At 42.0% G+C, this 16,712-nt stretch overlaps 1 protein-coding gene across 2 annotated transcripts in view; it reads left to right on the top strand.

Annotated features, from left to right (window-relative positions):
- LOC137437004 (filamin-C) overlaps positions 1-16,712 on the top strand; it is a 280,189-nt gene that overhangs the window by 237,498 nt on the left and 25,979 nt on the right. For both annotated transcript variants that reach the window (XM_068131290.2, XM_068131289.2), the window contains exons 38-44: positions 2,441-2,644; positions 2,764-2,916; positions 9,201-9,323; positions 9,848-10,117; positions 10,426-10,563; positions 10,791-10,894; positions 14,366-14,507. In XM_068131290.2, the coding sequence (XP_067987391.2) occupies positions 2,441-2,644; positions 2,764-2,916; positions 9,201-9,323; positions 9,848-10,117; positions 10,426-10,563; positions 10,791-10,894; positions 14,366-14,507 (1,134 nt within the window). The remainder of the gene's footprint in view (positions 1-2,440; positions 2,645-2,763; positions 2,917-9,200; positions 9,324-9,847; positions 10,118-10,425; positions 10,564-10,790; positions 10,895-14,365; positions 14,508-16,712) is intronic.

Here is a 16,712-nt window from a genome sequence, read left to right as displayed (position 1 = left end):
CGAACCCGGAAGAGGTTTCATGTGATATTTATTTGTCAACACAATATTGTCACCAATTTTTCACCAAAGCTTTATTATTTGTCACCAAATTGTCAAAAATTATTCATTTGTCAACAAAATATTGTCACCACATTTCCAATTTCCACCAAAGCTCTCTCTCTCTCTCTCTCTCACGCTCTTTCTCACCCCCTCTCTCTCACTCCTCCTCTCTCGCTCCTGCTCTCTCTCTCCTGCTCTCTCTCTCTCTCTCTCTCTCTCTCTCTCTCTCTCTCTCTCTCTCTCTCTATCTATCTATCTATCTATCTATCTATCTCTCTATCTCTCTATCTCTCTATCTCTCTATCTATCTCTCTATCTCTCTATCTCTCTCTCTCCTGCTATCTCTCTCTCTCCTGCTATCTCCCAATCTCTCTCTCTCCTCCACTCTATCTCCTCCTTTCTGTCCCAACCCTCCCCCCTCTTTCTCTCCTCTCTCCCCCCCCCCCCTCCCCCCCTCCTCCCCCCCTCCTCCCTTTCTTTCTTAATATTCTAGTCAATCCAAAAAGTGAATGCATAGCTAGGTCAGTATCTATAAACCTCCTAAGTTTTTTTTTTTGTCCACCATTAACAACAACCGTAATTTTGGCAACCACGCAAATATTTGGTGTTCCCATCAGCAAAGCAACGAAATTAATATGCTAGTGTATACAAAAATTGGTGGAACAATCTGGAGTATTTTAAGTGGGGAAGGCAAGTGACTGTTTAAGACTTCCCTTCCCAACTACTTTCTGATCAAACAAGAGTTATTTTGGATCTCATGTGGCACTTACTGTATCAACTTTCAGCTATGATAATTTTCTATGATAAAATATGATAATTATGATAATTATATGTATAATGAATGATAATTTCTACACTTCCAATACTGATATTTGGTTCTGCTGCAATATCAAGCACATTGATCTAATGATTGCCCAAAAGAAACTGTTCAACACAGACATTGGTTGTGTCATTCCACATGAGTATGTTCATCATCCATTATATTCACGTCCATTTAAAAACTTTCTGCGTCATTAAAACACTTATTTATTTATGAAAGAGGCAATTTACTGAACTGATTCGCTCGATTTTTGTTAGCAACTTCATTGCACGATTCTGCTTCCCCGAGTATGATGCACTCGACGTATTTCTGAGAAATGTGAATGTTAGGTGCATTTTGGGTAAAAGTTGGGAACCTCACTTTTTAACATGAATAGTGTATGCTGAATTCGATTAACCCGGTTCCCAAGCCGAATTTTGAGTTTTTAACCTTCTAATTAGCATAAACAAAATGGCCGCCAAATTGCCATTTTTGGACAATTTCTTTGAACAAGCATTTATATATCATGTATATACATGCAGCTCTTTTACTTTAACTTTACAACCTTTACCCCAAATGCACCTATAAGCTTATACATGGCCTTTTTTCATAAATCTGTCGTCTATATTATGGTTGGCGACATATTGAAAGAGACATTCAAACTGATATTGAAATTGGACACTATAAAATGGGAAATGGTTTTAATAAGACAATTTTTCATACAACTATTTATTCTAAAATTAAGTATACATGGCCATGAAGCACAAACATTCAGGAATGTCACACATGTTGTTTTGCCAAACTACATCAAATTCATACAAGGGGTCTGATCATCACTCTGTTGCTGGCAGGCACACATTCATGTGCACCTCAACTCTGAATAGTGACATTTGCAGCGTCAAGTCTTGCATTACTTCCGGCATGCACAACAAATCATCTCGAGGCAACTTTCTGGGATTGGACTCAGTGACATCAGAATAGGCTCTCGTCCTGAATCACCACGTTTCCATTCCATTTCTACAGGTGCAGGAAGGTCAGGTATGGCACAATGAGCATTTCTCCATACCATGGCTTGATGGTGTACTCGCATCAAATGGAGATGAAGAGCATCATTTGTCGGTGACATTGCTTCTGGTTTACCAGTCTTGGAGAACAACATATGTCGTGCTGAATCAACAGAGGAACCCTCAAAATTCAAAACTCAAAATTCGGCTTGGGAACCGTGTTAATCGAATTCAGCATACGCTAGTTATGTTAAAATGTGAGGTTCCCAACTTTTACCCAAAAATGCACCTAGAAGCTTATACATGGCCTTTTTCCATAAATCCATCTATTCTATGAGGCACTGACTGTTAGCCGCCATCTTGGTAGCCCCCAGAATGCTTTGTGTGACATCACTTTGCACATCAATAGCCAGATATTGTCACGAAATGTTCACAACAATTTCAGCAATCTGTCCTTCCGTTAAGATTATCTACAACAAACTGTGTAAGTTAACCTTGAACAATCCCCTCATATTTATTTGATACTTATATCTATCAGATGTTTATTATAAGAGATCTAATAATGAAGCTCTGCATTCATCACGCCTTCTCCACACAGGGATCTCTTTTACTCCAAAAGAGCCTGGAAAGCACCTTGTCTCTGTGCGTAAAGATGGCAGACACATCGTTAACAGCCCCTTCATGGTCAAAATGACTACCTCGGAGATTGGAGATGCCAGTAGGGTCAGAGTGGCTGGCCGTGGACTCAAGGAAGGTCAAACATTCCAGATGGCGGACTTCACTGTGGACACCACCGATGCAGGTATCTTAATGTTAATTTTTATTTATTGGGATTATTGAGCAGCACTGAGGTAGATCAAGTGCATTTCATTGTGTAAGGACTTTTGTTTTGGGTCCATTGAAAGAACACTGTGCTGGCAGGATATGGTGGGATGAATTTGGCCGTCGAGGGGCCCAGCAAGGTGGACATCAACTGTGAAGATCTGGATGATGGAAAATGTCAAGTGTCATATTGTCCAACAGAACCAGGGATCTACTCAATAAGCATCAAATTTTCAGATGAGCACATCCCAGGTTTGTTCCTTTGGTATTTTTGGCAGATCTATATTTTCTCCAATGTTTAAGATTCCAAGCTTGTTTTTTCTACGGCTAGTGGACATGATTAGCCTCGTGATGAGATAACGCATTGATTGGCAGGAATAAATTAACCAAAAAGAAAAACTTGCAGGAAGACATGATACACACGATATAACGTGAGGTCATATTGAGGTAAATATCTGCTACTAAAGCACATTGTAACTAATTGTAACTCCAGATAATATTGTAACTCCGGATCTGGATCTTCACCAAAATCTAATCATTTCGTCCTTCTCACATGTCACAAAATCGAATCATTTCCTCCTTCGGCTACATCTCTGCCAAATTTCGTCCGAATCCGTCCACAACTTGCTGAGATATCTTGTTCACAGACAAACAGACAGACAGACAAACAGACATATAGGGGTGAAAACTTAACCTCCATCCACCTTTGGTGTCGGAGGTAATTACGTTATAATAATTCCAATCATTTTCATCATACAAGTGTTTTCTCTTGGATAACTACCTTCAGGCTTGCTTTTCGACATGGTACACATACAGTACAGGTGAAAACATGGCCTATTTGATGATCCGACCTGCATGCATGCCTCACGTTGCTGAAATCTCACAAATCCCATATTCTGCATGGATTTGACGACTGTCTCCTAATGTCCCTGTTATCCATGCAAAAGTGAACTGACGTGTCGGTGTGTGTGTGTGTGTGTGTGTGTGTGTGTGTGTGTGTGTGTGTGTGTGTGTGTGTGTGTGTGTGTGTGTGTGTGTGTGTGTGTGTGTGTGTGTGTTTGTTTGTTTGTTACATTTCTTGTTTTCTCCATAAGTGGATTTCAGAAGGTGGAACTGAGTTCTCCCAGGTCTCAAGGTATCCACCTCCGGTTTGGTAAGGGATCACGATTCAAAGACCAAGCATTGAAGTTTACTTGTTCTCAAAGTCTCGTTCCGAGGACTCTTTTCAGGATCATCATTGCAGCTTCCAACTGTAGTTTGTTTGCTGTAGTGTTCCCGGCGTTGGTTTTTAAGATCTCCTTGAGGTTCTTCTTAATCATTCCCATTGCTCCAATTGGCGCTGGTACCATTTCGTCAATTTTTAACTTCCAGGATCTTTTGGCTTCATTTTTAGGATCCTAGTGTTTGGTCATTTTCTTGATTTCTGTGTTGCTTAGCCCAAAATTGCTTGGTACTGACTCCTCAATTAGCAATGCTGTCTTTTCTTTGTTGTACCTAAGTACTGTATGTGGACACAATGCTTTGTTTTCTATGTTTACACTCGATATGATCATCAGGTTGTATACGAGCTCATCGACCTTGTTTTCAATTATTGCTGTCGGTTCATGTTTCCATGAGCTTTCTGAAACTAGGATATTGAAATTTTTGCAGATGTGTCAGTGATTACTCTATATACACTACATGGCCAAAAATATGTGGACACACGAACATCACACCCATATGTGCTTGTCGAACATCTCATTCCAAAATCATGGGCATTAATATGGAGTTGGTCCCCCCCTTTGCTGCTATAACAGCCTCCACTCTTCTGCGAAGGCTTTCCACTAGATGTTAGAACATTTCTGCGGGGATCTGCTTCTATTCAGCCACAAGAGCATGAGTGAGGTCGGGCACTGATGTTGGGTGATTAGGCCTGGCTCACAGTCGGCGTTCCAATTCATCCCAAAGGTGTTTGATGGGGTTGAGGTCAGGGCTCTGTGCAGGCCAGTCAAGTTCTTCCACACCGATCTCGACAAACCATTTCTGTATGGACTTCGCTTTGTGCACGAGGGCATGGTCATGCTGAAACAGGAAAGGGCCTTCCCCAAACTGTTGCCACAAAGTTGGAAGCACACAATCGTCTATAATGTCATTGTATGCTGTAGCGTCAAGATTTCCCTTCACTGAAACTAAGGGGCCCAGCCCAAACCATGAAAAACAGCCCCAGACCATTATTCCTCCTCCACCAAACTTTACAGTTGACACTATGCAATCGGGAAGGTAGCGTTCTCCTGGCATCCGCCAAACCCAGATTCGTCCGTCGGGCTGCCAGATGGTGGAGCGTGATTCATCACTTCAGAGAACGCCTTTCCACTGCTCCAGAGTCAAACGGCGGCGAGCTTTACACCACTCCAGCCAATGCTTGGCATTGCACATGGTGATCTTCAGCTTGTGCGCAGCTGCTCGGCCATGGAAAACCATTTCGTGAAGCTCCCGACGAACAGTTGTTGTGCTGACGTTGCTTCCAGAGGCAGTTTGGAACTTGGTAGTGAGTGTTGCAACCGAGGACAGACGATTTTTACGCACTATGCGCTTCAGCACTCGGCGGTCCTGTTCTGTGAGCTTGTGTGGCCTACCACTTCGCGGCTGAGCTGTTGTTGCTGCCAAATGTTTCCACTTCACAATAACGGCACTTAAAGTTGACTGGGACAGCTCTAGCAGGGCAGAAAGTTGACGAACTGACGTTGGAAAGGTGGCATCCTATGACGGTGCCACGTTGAAAGTCACTGAGCTCTTCAGTATGGCCCATTCTACTGCCAATGTTTGTCTATGGAGATTGCACGGCTGTGTGCTTGATTATATATACCTGTCAGCAATGGGTGTGGCTGAAACAGCCAAATCCACTAATTTGAAGTGGTGTCCGCATACTTTTGGCCATGTAATGTAACTTGCTGTGGCTTTGTGTGTACAGCTGTGCTGATATGAGTTTTTTGTATGACGATAGGAGGTGACTCGGGCTTTCTGTTTATTCCATGCAGAACTTACACCTCTCCGCTTGACACACTATTTTCTTAAGGCCATTACAATAGTGTCCTTCATCTTGGGCATTTTTATGATTCATTCTCTATCCTAGTTGAGCTGACCTCTTCTGTTTTTTTCTTTTTTTTGTGTACATAGTCAAGGCTGGTGCAAATGCTAGAATACTGAATGGATCAGAATGTAACAGAACAAAATGAAAAGTAGAGTGAGGTGGGAAACACCAAGCAGCAAGGTTCAAGGACAAAATAGGGGGAGACTTCGACAAACACTGGGTGTAGGGAGGAAACAATGGTAGGGGAGGATGCTTGGGGTGGTCAATATGGATACATAAGCAAACTTTCAGGAAGGAAAAACTGGAAATTTGGAAGGAGATGTGCTTGGGGCGAGGTGGTGGAGGGTGGGGGGGGGGGGTGGGGGGGGGGGATAACTGGGATCAAAAAGATCATGGTTTTTGGGTTGGGTGGGGGATGATCTGAGATGGTGGTAAACAGCTGTCTTGAAGACTTGGATGTAAGAATGAGATGGAAGAGAATGTGGAAGTTGGTTCCTCAGGCAAGGAAAAAAGAGGAACGAATGAAAGAAGAGAGCAGTGATTCAGGATTTTGGAAGTTTTGCGAGATGGGAGTTGATGGTGGGCCACGTGTGCCCTGAAGAAGCCTGGGAAGGGGAAAAACATGGAAATAGCAGAGGGTGCAGGACCAAAAAGAAGGCAGTAGATGACAGAGATATCACCGACTTGTCTGCAATGTGAAAGTAATAGGACCATAGACTTCATAGTGATAGGACCTTCATCGAGGAAGATTCCAATGATCTTGAAAGCCTTGGCTGAAACAGCGAAATGCACGAATTAGAAGGGGTGTCCGCATACTTTTGGTCATGTAGTGTATATAAAGAGAGACGGCGCTGATCTCATGTCTGATGTTGAGGGCCTCCATCTAATGTTGGGAGAGTAGAGGTATATAGCATGTCCAAGGTAGATTGACCTGGTTTGAATCCAAATTGATTCTCTGAGATGAGGTTGTTGGAGAAAAGGAATGATTTTATATCAACTGCGATGATAGATTTTGCATGACTTTTTTCATGACTTTGCATGATATTCCATGACTTTGCTGATGATTGGAAGTAAGGTAATTGGTCAGTAAGTTAAGGGGATCCGTAACACCAATGCTGTAATATTGGCTGATTTCCAAGCAGAACGAAGATGACCTCGGATAAATGACAGGGTGAAAAGGGCAGAGAGAGGAAGTGCAAGAGCAGCAGAGAAGATTTTTTAGGACATGTGACGTGACGCAGTTGCAGAATCAGAGTGGAGGGTTCCCAGAAACGCTTCCACCTTCTCAGGTGTAAAAGACAGAATTTAGGAGCAGTTGGTTATGGCTGGGAAGGGTGGGTACAGAGCGAGAGGAGTTGGGGATGCAAGATTTTGAAGCAAACACAAAATTGAGGAATTCTGCCTTCTCACGAGCGAAGTCGGCTGTGGTTCCATTTGAGGTAAGGGAAGGGACGGAAAGGGAGCATACATTATGACAGACATACTTGACAAGGCGCTACGAGGTTTTAGAGGAGGGAGGCAAGTTTGAAAGGTCATGCTTGAGATTGGACAGATGTTCCTTTCCGGCTCTCCTGAGAGTAGGCACACACTTTGTTGCAGGCTTTGTGGAATGATCTGAGGTTGCCTTCAGTAGGATTTTCCTTTCAGGAGGAGAATGCAAGTTGTTTCAAAGCAACTGCCTCACCACAGGATTCAGAGTACCAAGACCCAGAGGATGGGTAAGATGAAGACGAGATGAAGACAACTGAAGATGAGATGGGATTAATCTGTGCATAAGAGAGAGCAGGTTTCTGTGGAAGAATTCCCAGGCAGAGTTAATTTCAGGAGCTATAGGCTTCCAAAAAATGGTTTTGCAGTACTTGGACAAAACTGTACGCTGTCTCGACAAATCATATTTGCTGTGAGTTGTGTGGGCAGAGTAACAGCGTGACTCGGACAAAATGGCGGCACCTAACGATGCAATGACAGAGCTAACTTCATCCAAAAGATCAGTTTGTTCAGTGCATCTTTTTGTCAAAGACTGATGAAAAGTTGTGAGCTTCTCTGAGAAGTGTTGGCCGAAGGTTAATCTCTGGACTGTTCTGTTTGACCCTTCGGCTACATATGGTTGCCAATGTGCCTGTTATTTAAAGTTCCCAGACAAAGCTAATATCGATTGTGCTGGGAAGCACAAAGCAAAAGTTGAAAGGACCCTTCTCATGTCCTTTTTCTCAATATGCGCAGGGTAAGGTGTTCTCTGAACTCTCTCATTATCTGTGTTTCTAGTCTCTATTTTCATGATGGTGTTTGGTTTCTGTTTGTGGGGCCTTGTATATTCTTCTTGTGGCATTGTTTGCCAGTTACTTTTTCTTGAATGAGCTTTTAATTGGAACTGTTTTGTTGAGAATGCTCCTTGCGAGGTCGGTAATTTTTATGGCGAAGCCCATAGGGAAAGGCCGTCCAGAACAGTGTTTGTCCGTCTGTATGTATGTATGTATGTCCCCTCAAACGTACACCAATCAGTGCTAAGGATCTGGTCACATGACAGGGTGATGTGATTATGTCTGATGTCATTACCGTGGTACGGTGGCTGACTCCACAATCCGCCATTTTGATTCCTATGCCATTCAGGCCGAACATATCGTTGAACCTGTAATATATCACAATCGCCATGCTCTCCCTTCACGTTTTTCATTCAGTGTGAAATACAAACAAATAGATTGTGAAAATGACCATGAAATATCAAAAGCATAGACGTTACAGGTCTTCCAACAATACAGTATGTATAGGCCTTAGGCTTCATGCCTTCATTCCTCACCTTCAGGCCGCTTCGGACAAATTAGCCCAGGTTTCTTAATACAGTAGTATTGTTTTTGTAATAATAATAATAATAGCGTTAATACTAATAAAATAGTAAATATAACCATAACACTTCAATCCCAATGTCATGAATGCAAAGTTCATGGATTGAAGCGGTGTATGGTTCATGGATCAATGATAAGCGGTGTATAGTACTAATAACCATGGTAGAAAGGAATTAGCCTCAGTTTTGTTTTTTTTGTAATATCATTTTCGTAATAATGATAACGTAACGTTAATATTATAGTAAATCTATTTGTAACACTAATCCCTTCATAGTGACTGCAAAGTTACTGGAGGTTAAAATATATCATCTTATACATATGAAAGTAGCGGCAGTTTTGTGTCCGGCCATCAGGCTACGTCGTTATGTCTATGATGTCATTACGGCGTACGACGGCTGACTTCACCGACCAACATTTTAATTTATTTGCCATACAGGCCATGTCGAACATGTCGTCGAAGCGGTGGAACCTGTCATGTGTTTTTACACACGGACAGTTGTACGTTGCAGCGAGTAGAGTACTATGGCTATGCCGCTATTAGACTTTCGGACTTGTTTTAATGTTACATGTGATTGTGTGTCATGTGGTAATGTGATGTGAGACTGTCCATGTGACCTACACAGGAAGCCCATTTTCTGTGCTGGTCTCTGGTGAAGGCAAGAAGCGACAAACAGTCACGAGGCAACAGCAGGCTGCTGTAGCAGCCACCATTGGGTCACCTTGTGAGCTTCTCTTTCAGGTCTCCGGTGAGTACACATCTTAGTATAATTCACCAAATGTCTGTCTGTTCCCAGGTACAGCAAAAACGGTTGAACCGATCGCAACGAAATTTTGGGTGGATAATCCTGGGACCCCCTGGAGTAAAATAGCCTATATTGTTTTTCCAATTTTCCAGTTTTTCCAAACACGAAGGAATAATCTTCACCGATATGAACAGCGATGTGGCTTTTGTTGAAATTCTACAAATACTGTTTAGATTTTGATGATTTGCGTGTGATACGATTTAACGGATGTTTATACAAATCGTTTAAAATAAAAAAAGCCTTCAATTTCTGACATTTTGCCTTTTCATTGGGACCTCCCAATTGAAGACTGATGCCCGTAGTGCGGGTTCCGTTGCTAGTTTTCCTAATTCTTCATCAGTCAATGGACTTGCTCATCGTTTTTCATAAAAGTAATGAGATGTTAACTTTAGTGAAGATATTTGTAGCAAAGATTGCTTAAAACTTGTATTTCATTTTTATTGCTGGACATCACGCTTATTCCACAGACGATCAGAGCTCACCAGAGCTAACCGCCGAAGTCACCGGCCCATCAGGACGCTGCTGGCCAGCTGAGCTGCATGAAGAAGATGATGGGACATACATCGTGGCTTTTGTTCCCTATGAGAAAGGACCACACACTGTCATTGTACTACACAATGGCCAGAACGTTACAGGAAGCCCGTTTCGTTTCACCGTGGGGCCGCTTGGCGACGGCGGTGCACATAGGGTGCAGGTGGGAGGCTCTGGACTGGAGTTCGGAAAGACTGGCATACCTGGTGAGTTTGATCATGACTCATTTTGTCAGGATTTTCTCCATGAAGGATGTGGTGGTAGCGTACATACATGCTAAGCATTATGTACATGCATGTATTAATGCATGTACTGCATTAGGAACAATGTGTTCCTCAAACGAGGAACAATGATTTGAAGAATAATGATTTGAGGAACAGTGATTTGAGGAACAATGATTTGATGAACAATGATTTGAGGAACAATGATTTGAGGAACAATGATTTGAGGAACAGTGATTTGAGGAACAATGATTTGAGGAACAATGATTTGAGGAACACCATCTGCTTTCCAGCTGAATTCAGCATCTGGGCGAGGGAAGCTGGAGCTGGTGGCATCTCTGTAGTTATCGATGGACCAAGTAAAGCAAATGTGTCTTTTGCTGACAGGAAAGATGACTCCTGTGTGGTTTCATACGTGGTGCAGGAACCAGGTGAGAGCCGTATGGAAACGTGGACTTGTTAAGAGCGATTGAGTTTTACCAAATTCAGTGTGCAACTGCATGTTACGTGTAATCTAACAGTTCCTGTCTTGCTGGCAGCTCTCTCCTCTCGCCAAATCGACAAAGAAGCAAATTGATTCGGTATGCGTGTTGTGGGAATTTTATGTTTGCAAGTTTTTGAATGTGCATCACCATGGTTGTTCTTGATAACCAAACAGGTCAATATGAAGTCTCTGTGAAGTTTAATGACATCCATGTCCCTGGCAGTCCCTTCTATGTGCCGTTTGTTCGGCCAGTTCAGCCTAAAAGGCCGATTCTCCAGGTGAGGGATTCCTGTTTGTTATCAATTAATGCCATTAAGTGTTTATAATATGAAGCTTGTTAGTCTCACCCCAAAGGGGATGCAAACCTATTGGTGCGTGTGTGTGTGTGTGTGTGTGTGTGTGTGTGTGTGTGTGTGTGTGTGTGTGTGTGTGTGTGTGTGTGCGTGTGCATGCGTGTGTGTCTGTGTGCATGCATGTCTGTGCGTGCGTGTCTGTGCGCGCATGTCTGTGTGCGCGTGTGAGTGTCAGTGTGCGCGTGTCAGTGTGCGCGTGTCAGTGTGCGCATGTCAGTGTGCGCGTGTCAGTGTGCGCGTGTCTGTGTGTCTGTGTGCGCGTGTCTGTGTGCGCGCGTGTGTGTGTGTGTGTGTGTGTGTGTGTGTGTGTGTGTGTGTGTGTGTGTGTGTGTGTGTGTGTGTGTGTGCGTGCGTGCGTGAGCGCGCTTCTATATATTTTCGCTTTAAAAATGTTTTCTCTGCAACCAACCATTTGTCCGATTGATGGAAAACTTAAATATGGGATGGACTCCCCATGGAGAATATTTTATTGATCACTGACATCGTCGTGTGTTGGGCTAGTTGGGCTAATCTTGGGCTAATGTTAATAATAAGTATAAGTTGTTGCTAATAATATAAGTATAAGTTGTTATATAATATAAATATAAGTACAGTGAAACCTTGACTTACGAGTTTAATTCGTTCTGTGACCGAGCTCGTAACTCAATTTGCTCGTTTCTCAAATTAAATTTCCCCATTAAAATGCATTGAAATGCTATTAATCCGTTCCAGCCCCCAAAAAACCACACCAATTTTTTTTGTTACGTGTTTTTAAATAAGAAAAATGTACTTTATAAATAACAAATAATGTATAAACAAGCACGACCTCGTATATACTGTACGTAATAAGCGGCGTTACGCGCGCTGCTTGTAAACAAGGAGGAAGCGGACAACGCGGTAATTTGTAAGAGTCTTTATTCAAGAGCTCACTGTAACACTGGCGCGCTCCAGGCTGCGCGCCCGGTGTATATCCTGAGGCCACGCCTACCCCTCGGCGTGGCCCCCGCCCACTTGGTGCGCGGAATGATGTCACCACGCCAGTGAGCTTCCGTGTCCGCCACAATGTAAAGAAATAAACTGGTTTTATTAAGTGTATTTACCTTGAAGATCAGACGAAGATGCTGGCGGAGGTGGAGATGACTTTTGCCTTTTTCGCCACACTTTCCTCGCTTTCACTTGCAGGGCGTTTCAATAAAAACCTGTCCAACGAGGTTTGTTTCTTCCTCCCTTTCAAAATGTTTCGATCGTACTGCTACGATCGTACTGCCTCGCCAAGTCGACAACACGCACACCTCGCTCATGTTTTTCGACGATTGCGTGTTTTATATCCAAGCACATCATCCTCTTCTTCTTCTCAGTACTGCCCTTGGCACTCAATTTCTTAGGACCCATGGTTAAAACTAAGAAATTTTCCAAAATAACCAAAATGCGAAAACAAAGCAGCAGCTATATACGGCAGAGATGCTTGCACGGCAAGATAACCACGTGACCGGAACCCACCTGGTGGCGGGTGGCGTAAGCTCCAAAATAACCAAAATGCGAAAACAAAACAGCAGCGATATACGGCAGAGATGCTTGCACGGCAAGATAACCACGTGACCGGAACCCACCTGGTGGCGGGTGGCGTAAGCTCCAAAATAACCAACATGCGAAAACAAAACAGCAGCGATATACGGCAGAGATGCTTGCACGGCAAGATAACCACGTGACCGGAACCCACCTGGTGGCGGGTGGCGTAAGCTCCAAAATAACCAAAATGCGAAAACAAAACAGCAGCGATATACGGCAGAGATGCTTGCACGGCAAGATAACCACGTGACCGGAACCCACCTGGTGGCGGGTGGCGTCAGCTCCAAAATAACCAAAATGCGAAAACAAAACAGCAGCGATATACGGCAGAGATGCTTGCACGGCAAGATAACCACGTGACCGGAACCCACCTGGTGGCGGGTGGCGTCAGCTCCAAAATAACCAAAATGCGAAAACAAAACAGCAGCGATATACGGCAGAGATGCTTGCACGGCAAGATAACCATGTGACCGGAACCCACCTGGTGGCGGGTGGCGTAAGCTCGTAACTCAGATCTCGGCTCGCATCTCAAAGCAATAAACCGCCCGAGCGACGGCTCGTATCTCGGAAAACTCGTAAGTTGGTGCACTCGTAAGTCAAGGTTTCACTGTATAAGTATAAATATAAATATAAGTATAAGTTGTTGCTAATAATAATAAGTTGGGCTAATGTTGGGCTAATCCCTGGTGTTGGGCTAGCGGCTAGGGTGCCGGCTTAGGATCCTAGGATCCTGGGTTCGAATCCCGGTCGATCGCCGAATTAATGCCAGGGGGGTTGACTCAGCCTGTCATCCTTCCGAGGTCGGCTAATTGAGTACCAGTTCACTGGTAATTCCCTGTTTGTCGTTGAAGGCGGCAAAAAGGGTTGGCGTCAGGAAGGGCATCCAGCCGTAAAACATTGCTTCAAAAAGGGGACCAAAAAACAACAACTACCACGGTTCCCGAAAAGGCCAACCCCCGCTTTGCGGGGAAAAATGGCCTCTAAACGGTGGTTTTACTGACATCGTCGGTCACACGGTATGGCAGCCATATTGGATTAAAGGTGAAAAAAATCGGACATATTTTTCTCTGAAACCGCTCAACAAATTTTTTTTTTAACTTGGCATATGTCATCAACTCCCCATGGAATATATAGTGTGACGTGATAAGTATCACATCATCATTGAAGTGGTATTCCAGCCATAAATTGTTGAATCAAAATCCTTATCTGAAAAATCTGAAACTTCATATATCTGATGTACGACCTGATGTGAGAGAATAATTTAATTTATGACGTCATCAGTTACGTTGTCTGATGGTCATATTGGATTGAAAATAAAAATGAAAAGAATATTCTTCTCCAGAACTGCTGAACAGATCGATGCGAAACTTCATACATATGATTGACTAGCCATTGGGAATATATAGTTTGAATATTTTTTCATAGTCACCTTCATTGGTGCAATTTAGCCTTGATATGCAACAAATGTGCTTGTTAAATATCCTAATAATCAATCAATAGTCAATTAAGCAACAGACATTTGCAATGTATGTGACATAATATGGTGCATGGATGATACAGATGCATGGGCCATACCAGCAGTGGGGCATAATATTAACGTGTCAATCAAGTGTATTTTAAAAATAGTTTCCTCCATTATAAAAAAAGATATCAAATGAGATGTTTTACAATCTAAAGACTGCAAGAAAATTCCAGTGATTTAATTAAAAAGTAATTTAATTTTTTTTAAATTTAAATTTAAAATTTAAAAAGTAAAAAGTAATTAAAAAGTGAGCATAGCTCAATCTTTGCAGTGTTCGGCCATGGTTCTTGCTTTATGATGTTTCTCATGGCATTGTTTGCCTGCAGGCCCAGCAGCATTCATTAGCAAAAGTCCAGGATGGAATTCAATTAAATGGTTGGAACAAGAACCACTCGCCTAATTCCAGTCAGGATGACCACTTACCTACATCGAGTCAGAACAACCACATACCCTCCAAAACTCTAAACGGTAAGTTCAAATTACAATATCTCCATTAACGGTCAACAATCCCCAAACGATTACCAAAAAATGTTTAAAAAAAAAATGTAATTCGTTAAAGTGGGCATCCCATCTTGCCAGCATTAGTAGGTGGACATTAAAGATCCCGCGGGGTCCTTCGGTAAGAGTATGCGAGCTATCACCGGCACCCTGAACAAATTACACCAACCTTCACAGTTGAGTGCCTTGTGTCAGAGTAGTGACTTGCACAGGATTGTAGTATTTAGGCTAACAGTGGGGCATCATAACAGCGTGTTCATTTAACAATTGTATTTTTGTACACACACACACACACACACACACACACACACACACACATACACATACACATACACATACACACACACACTTATAAGCTAAACGACCATCAACATGGAATGTTTTTGTGTCCCAGAGTTTAATGATATGTCCATGAGTAGGATATATGCATCATGAATATATGGGTAGTTTTCACAATTGCAATGGGGTGGTCTATGACCTTCAGTCGGATCGTATTTGTGCTTCATGGAGAAGTTTAGGATTAGTACTGGCACAATGGGCACTGGTGATCATAGTTACTACTTTAGCCATAGCTTGGCGATGGATATCCCATCCAACAGGCTCCGCTATAAAGTTATTTGGAGGTGAGGAAGGCTGCCCCAGATTCCATGGCTGTCAGTGTAGACAGATTATACAAGGTGACTCTGGCTTATGATTAATGTCGTCGGCTTATCGTTGTAGTTCAATAACCAAGAGTCCTGGAATACAGTTCTTTGGGGTATTATACGATATACCATGTATGCATCACATAGTCTTGCCACATTCCCAGAAGCCCTTTACTGGGAAGATGTCTGGGGAGAAACCAAACCATTTATCAGGTTTTAACTATGCCACAGTCTCCAAAGCCATCACATATAGATAGTCTTGGCACATGGCACATCCCCAGAAGCCCCTTTACTGTGAAGATGTCTGGTCCGCAAACCACACCATTTATCAGGTTTTAACTATGCCACACTCTCCAAAGATTCTGGTAGGCAATTATAAGTTCGCCAATAAACCAGACACAATGGCCTATTCTTTTTAAAAGAAAATGTGGTGTCTTTAAAATCCATAATATAAGCAGATGAAAGCAGATAAAATCCATAAAATCCATATAAGCAAATACGAGCAGATGGGACAGTCAGATTATTTGTCTCTCAGAAGGACGGCGTAATCATTGTCATGCCCTGCCAGTCCGCAAAGCACCAGGATGATAGTTTACAGTCAGTCTAGGTATCAAACTCAGACTAGACAGCGCAAATTTTGCTACTTTTGAAGTGCCCTGCCATTCCCAAAAGTAGGAGTGATATTCCTTTGGTGGTGGTGGGTGCTGGTGGCCTGTGGGTCATGGTAGTAGTGGTTGTGGTGTTGATTGTGGTAGTCCAATTCAGGCTCGATGTGTTTTACTTATCTTATGCAATTTTCTGCAAGCTACTGTGGGTTTAATATTATTGGGAAGTTCGCAAAATCTTAGATGTTTGAAAAATTAATTATGCAAATCAATGTTTTTCCAAATAGAAAATGCGCAATGACTCACTGAAGTCTTTTGAACTGTACATGTTTGAGGATTTGCAGAATAGGTTATTCCAACTATAACTTATTGTAGTTAGATTATGTTATTTTAACTTCATGCCCACTTCACAACATGTCGCCGCAGAGGCACAGGCTTGTTTTACCTGAGGATAATGACCTGAATGTATGTGAGTTGCTGTGTTGTCATGATTTACATCAACCCTAATACAAACATTTGTTTTGTACAAATTAATTTTTTTAGCTCTTTCACGAGCTTCGATTATGTATACAAAAAAAAAAAAATTTTTTTTTGTAATATTGGTGATATTTTTTTATTTGTAATTTATTTGTAATATTGGTGATATTTTTTATTTGTAATTTATTTGTAATATTGGTGATATTTCTTATTTGTAATTTATTTGTAATATTGGTGATATTTTTTATTTGTAATTTATTTGTAATATTGGTGATATTATTTATTTGTAATTTATTTGTAATATTGGTGATATTATTTATTTGTAATTTATTTGTAATATTGGTATTTTTTATTTGTAATTTATTTGTAATATTGGTGATATTTTTTATTTGTAATTTATTTGTAATATTGCTGATATTTTTTATTTGTAATTTATTTGTAATATTGGT

The sequence above is a fragment of the Myxine glutinosa genome, chromosome 11 (genome assembly GCF_964187855.1).
Source record: "Myxine glutinosa chromosome 11, kmMyxGlut1.1, whole genome shotgun sequence".
Classification (NCBI taxonomy): Eukaryota; Metazoa; Chordata; class Myxini; order Myxiniformes; family Myxinidae; genus Myxine; species Myxine glutinosa.
Note: the sequence above shows the minus strand (reverse complement) of the source record. Positions and strands in the feature narration are given on the sequence as shown.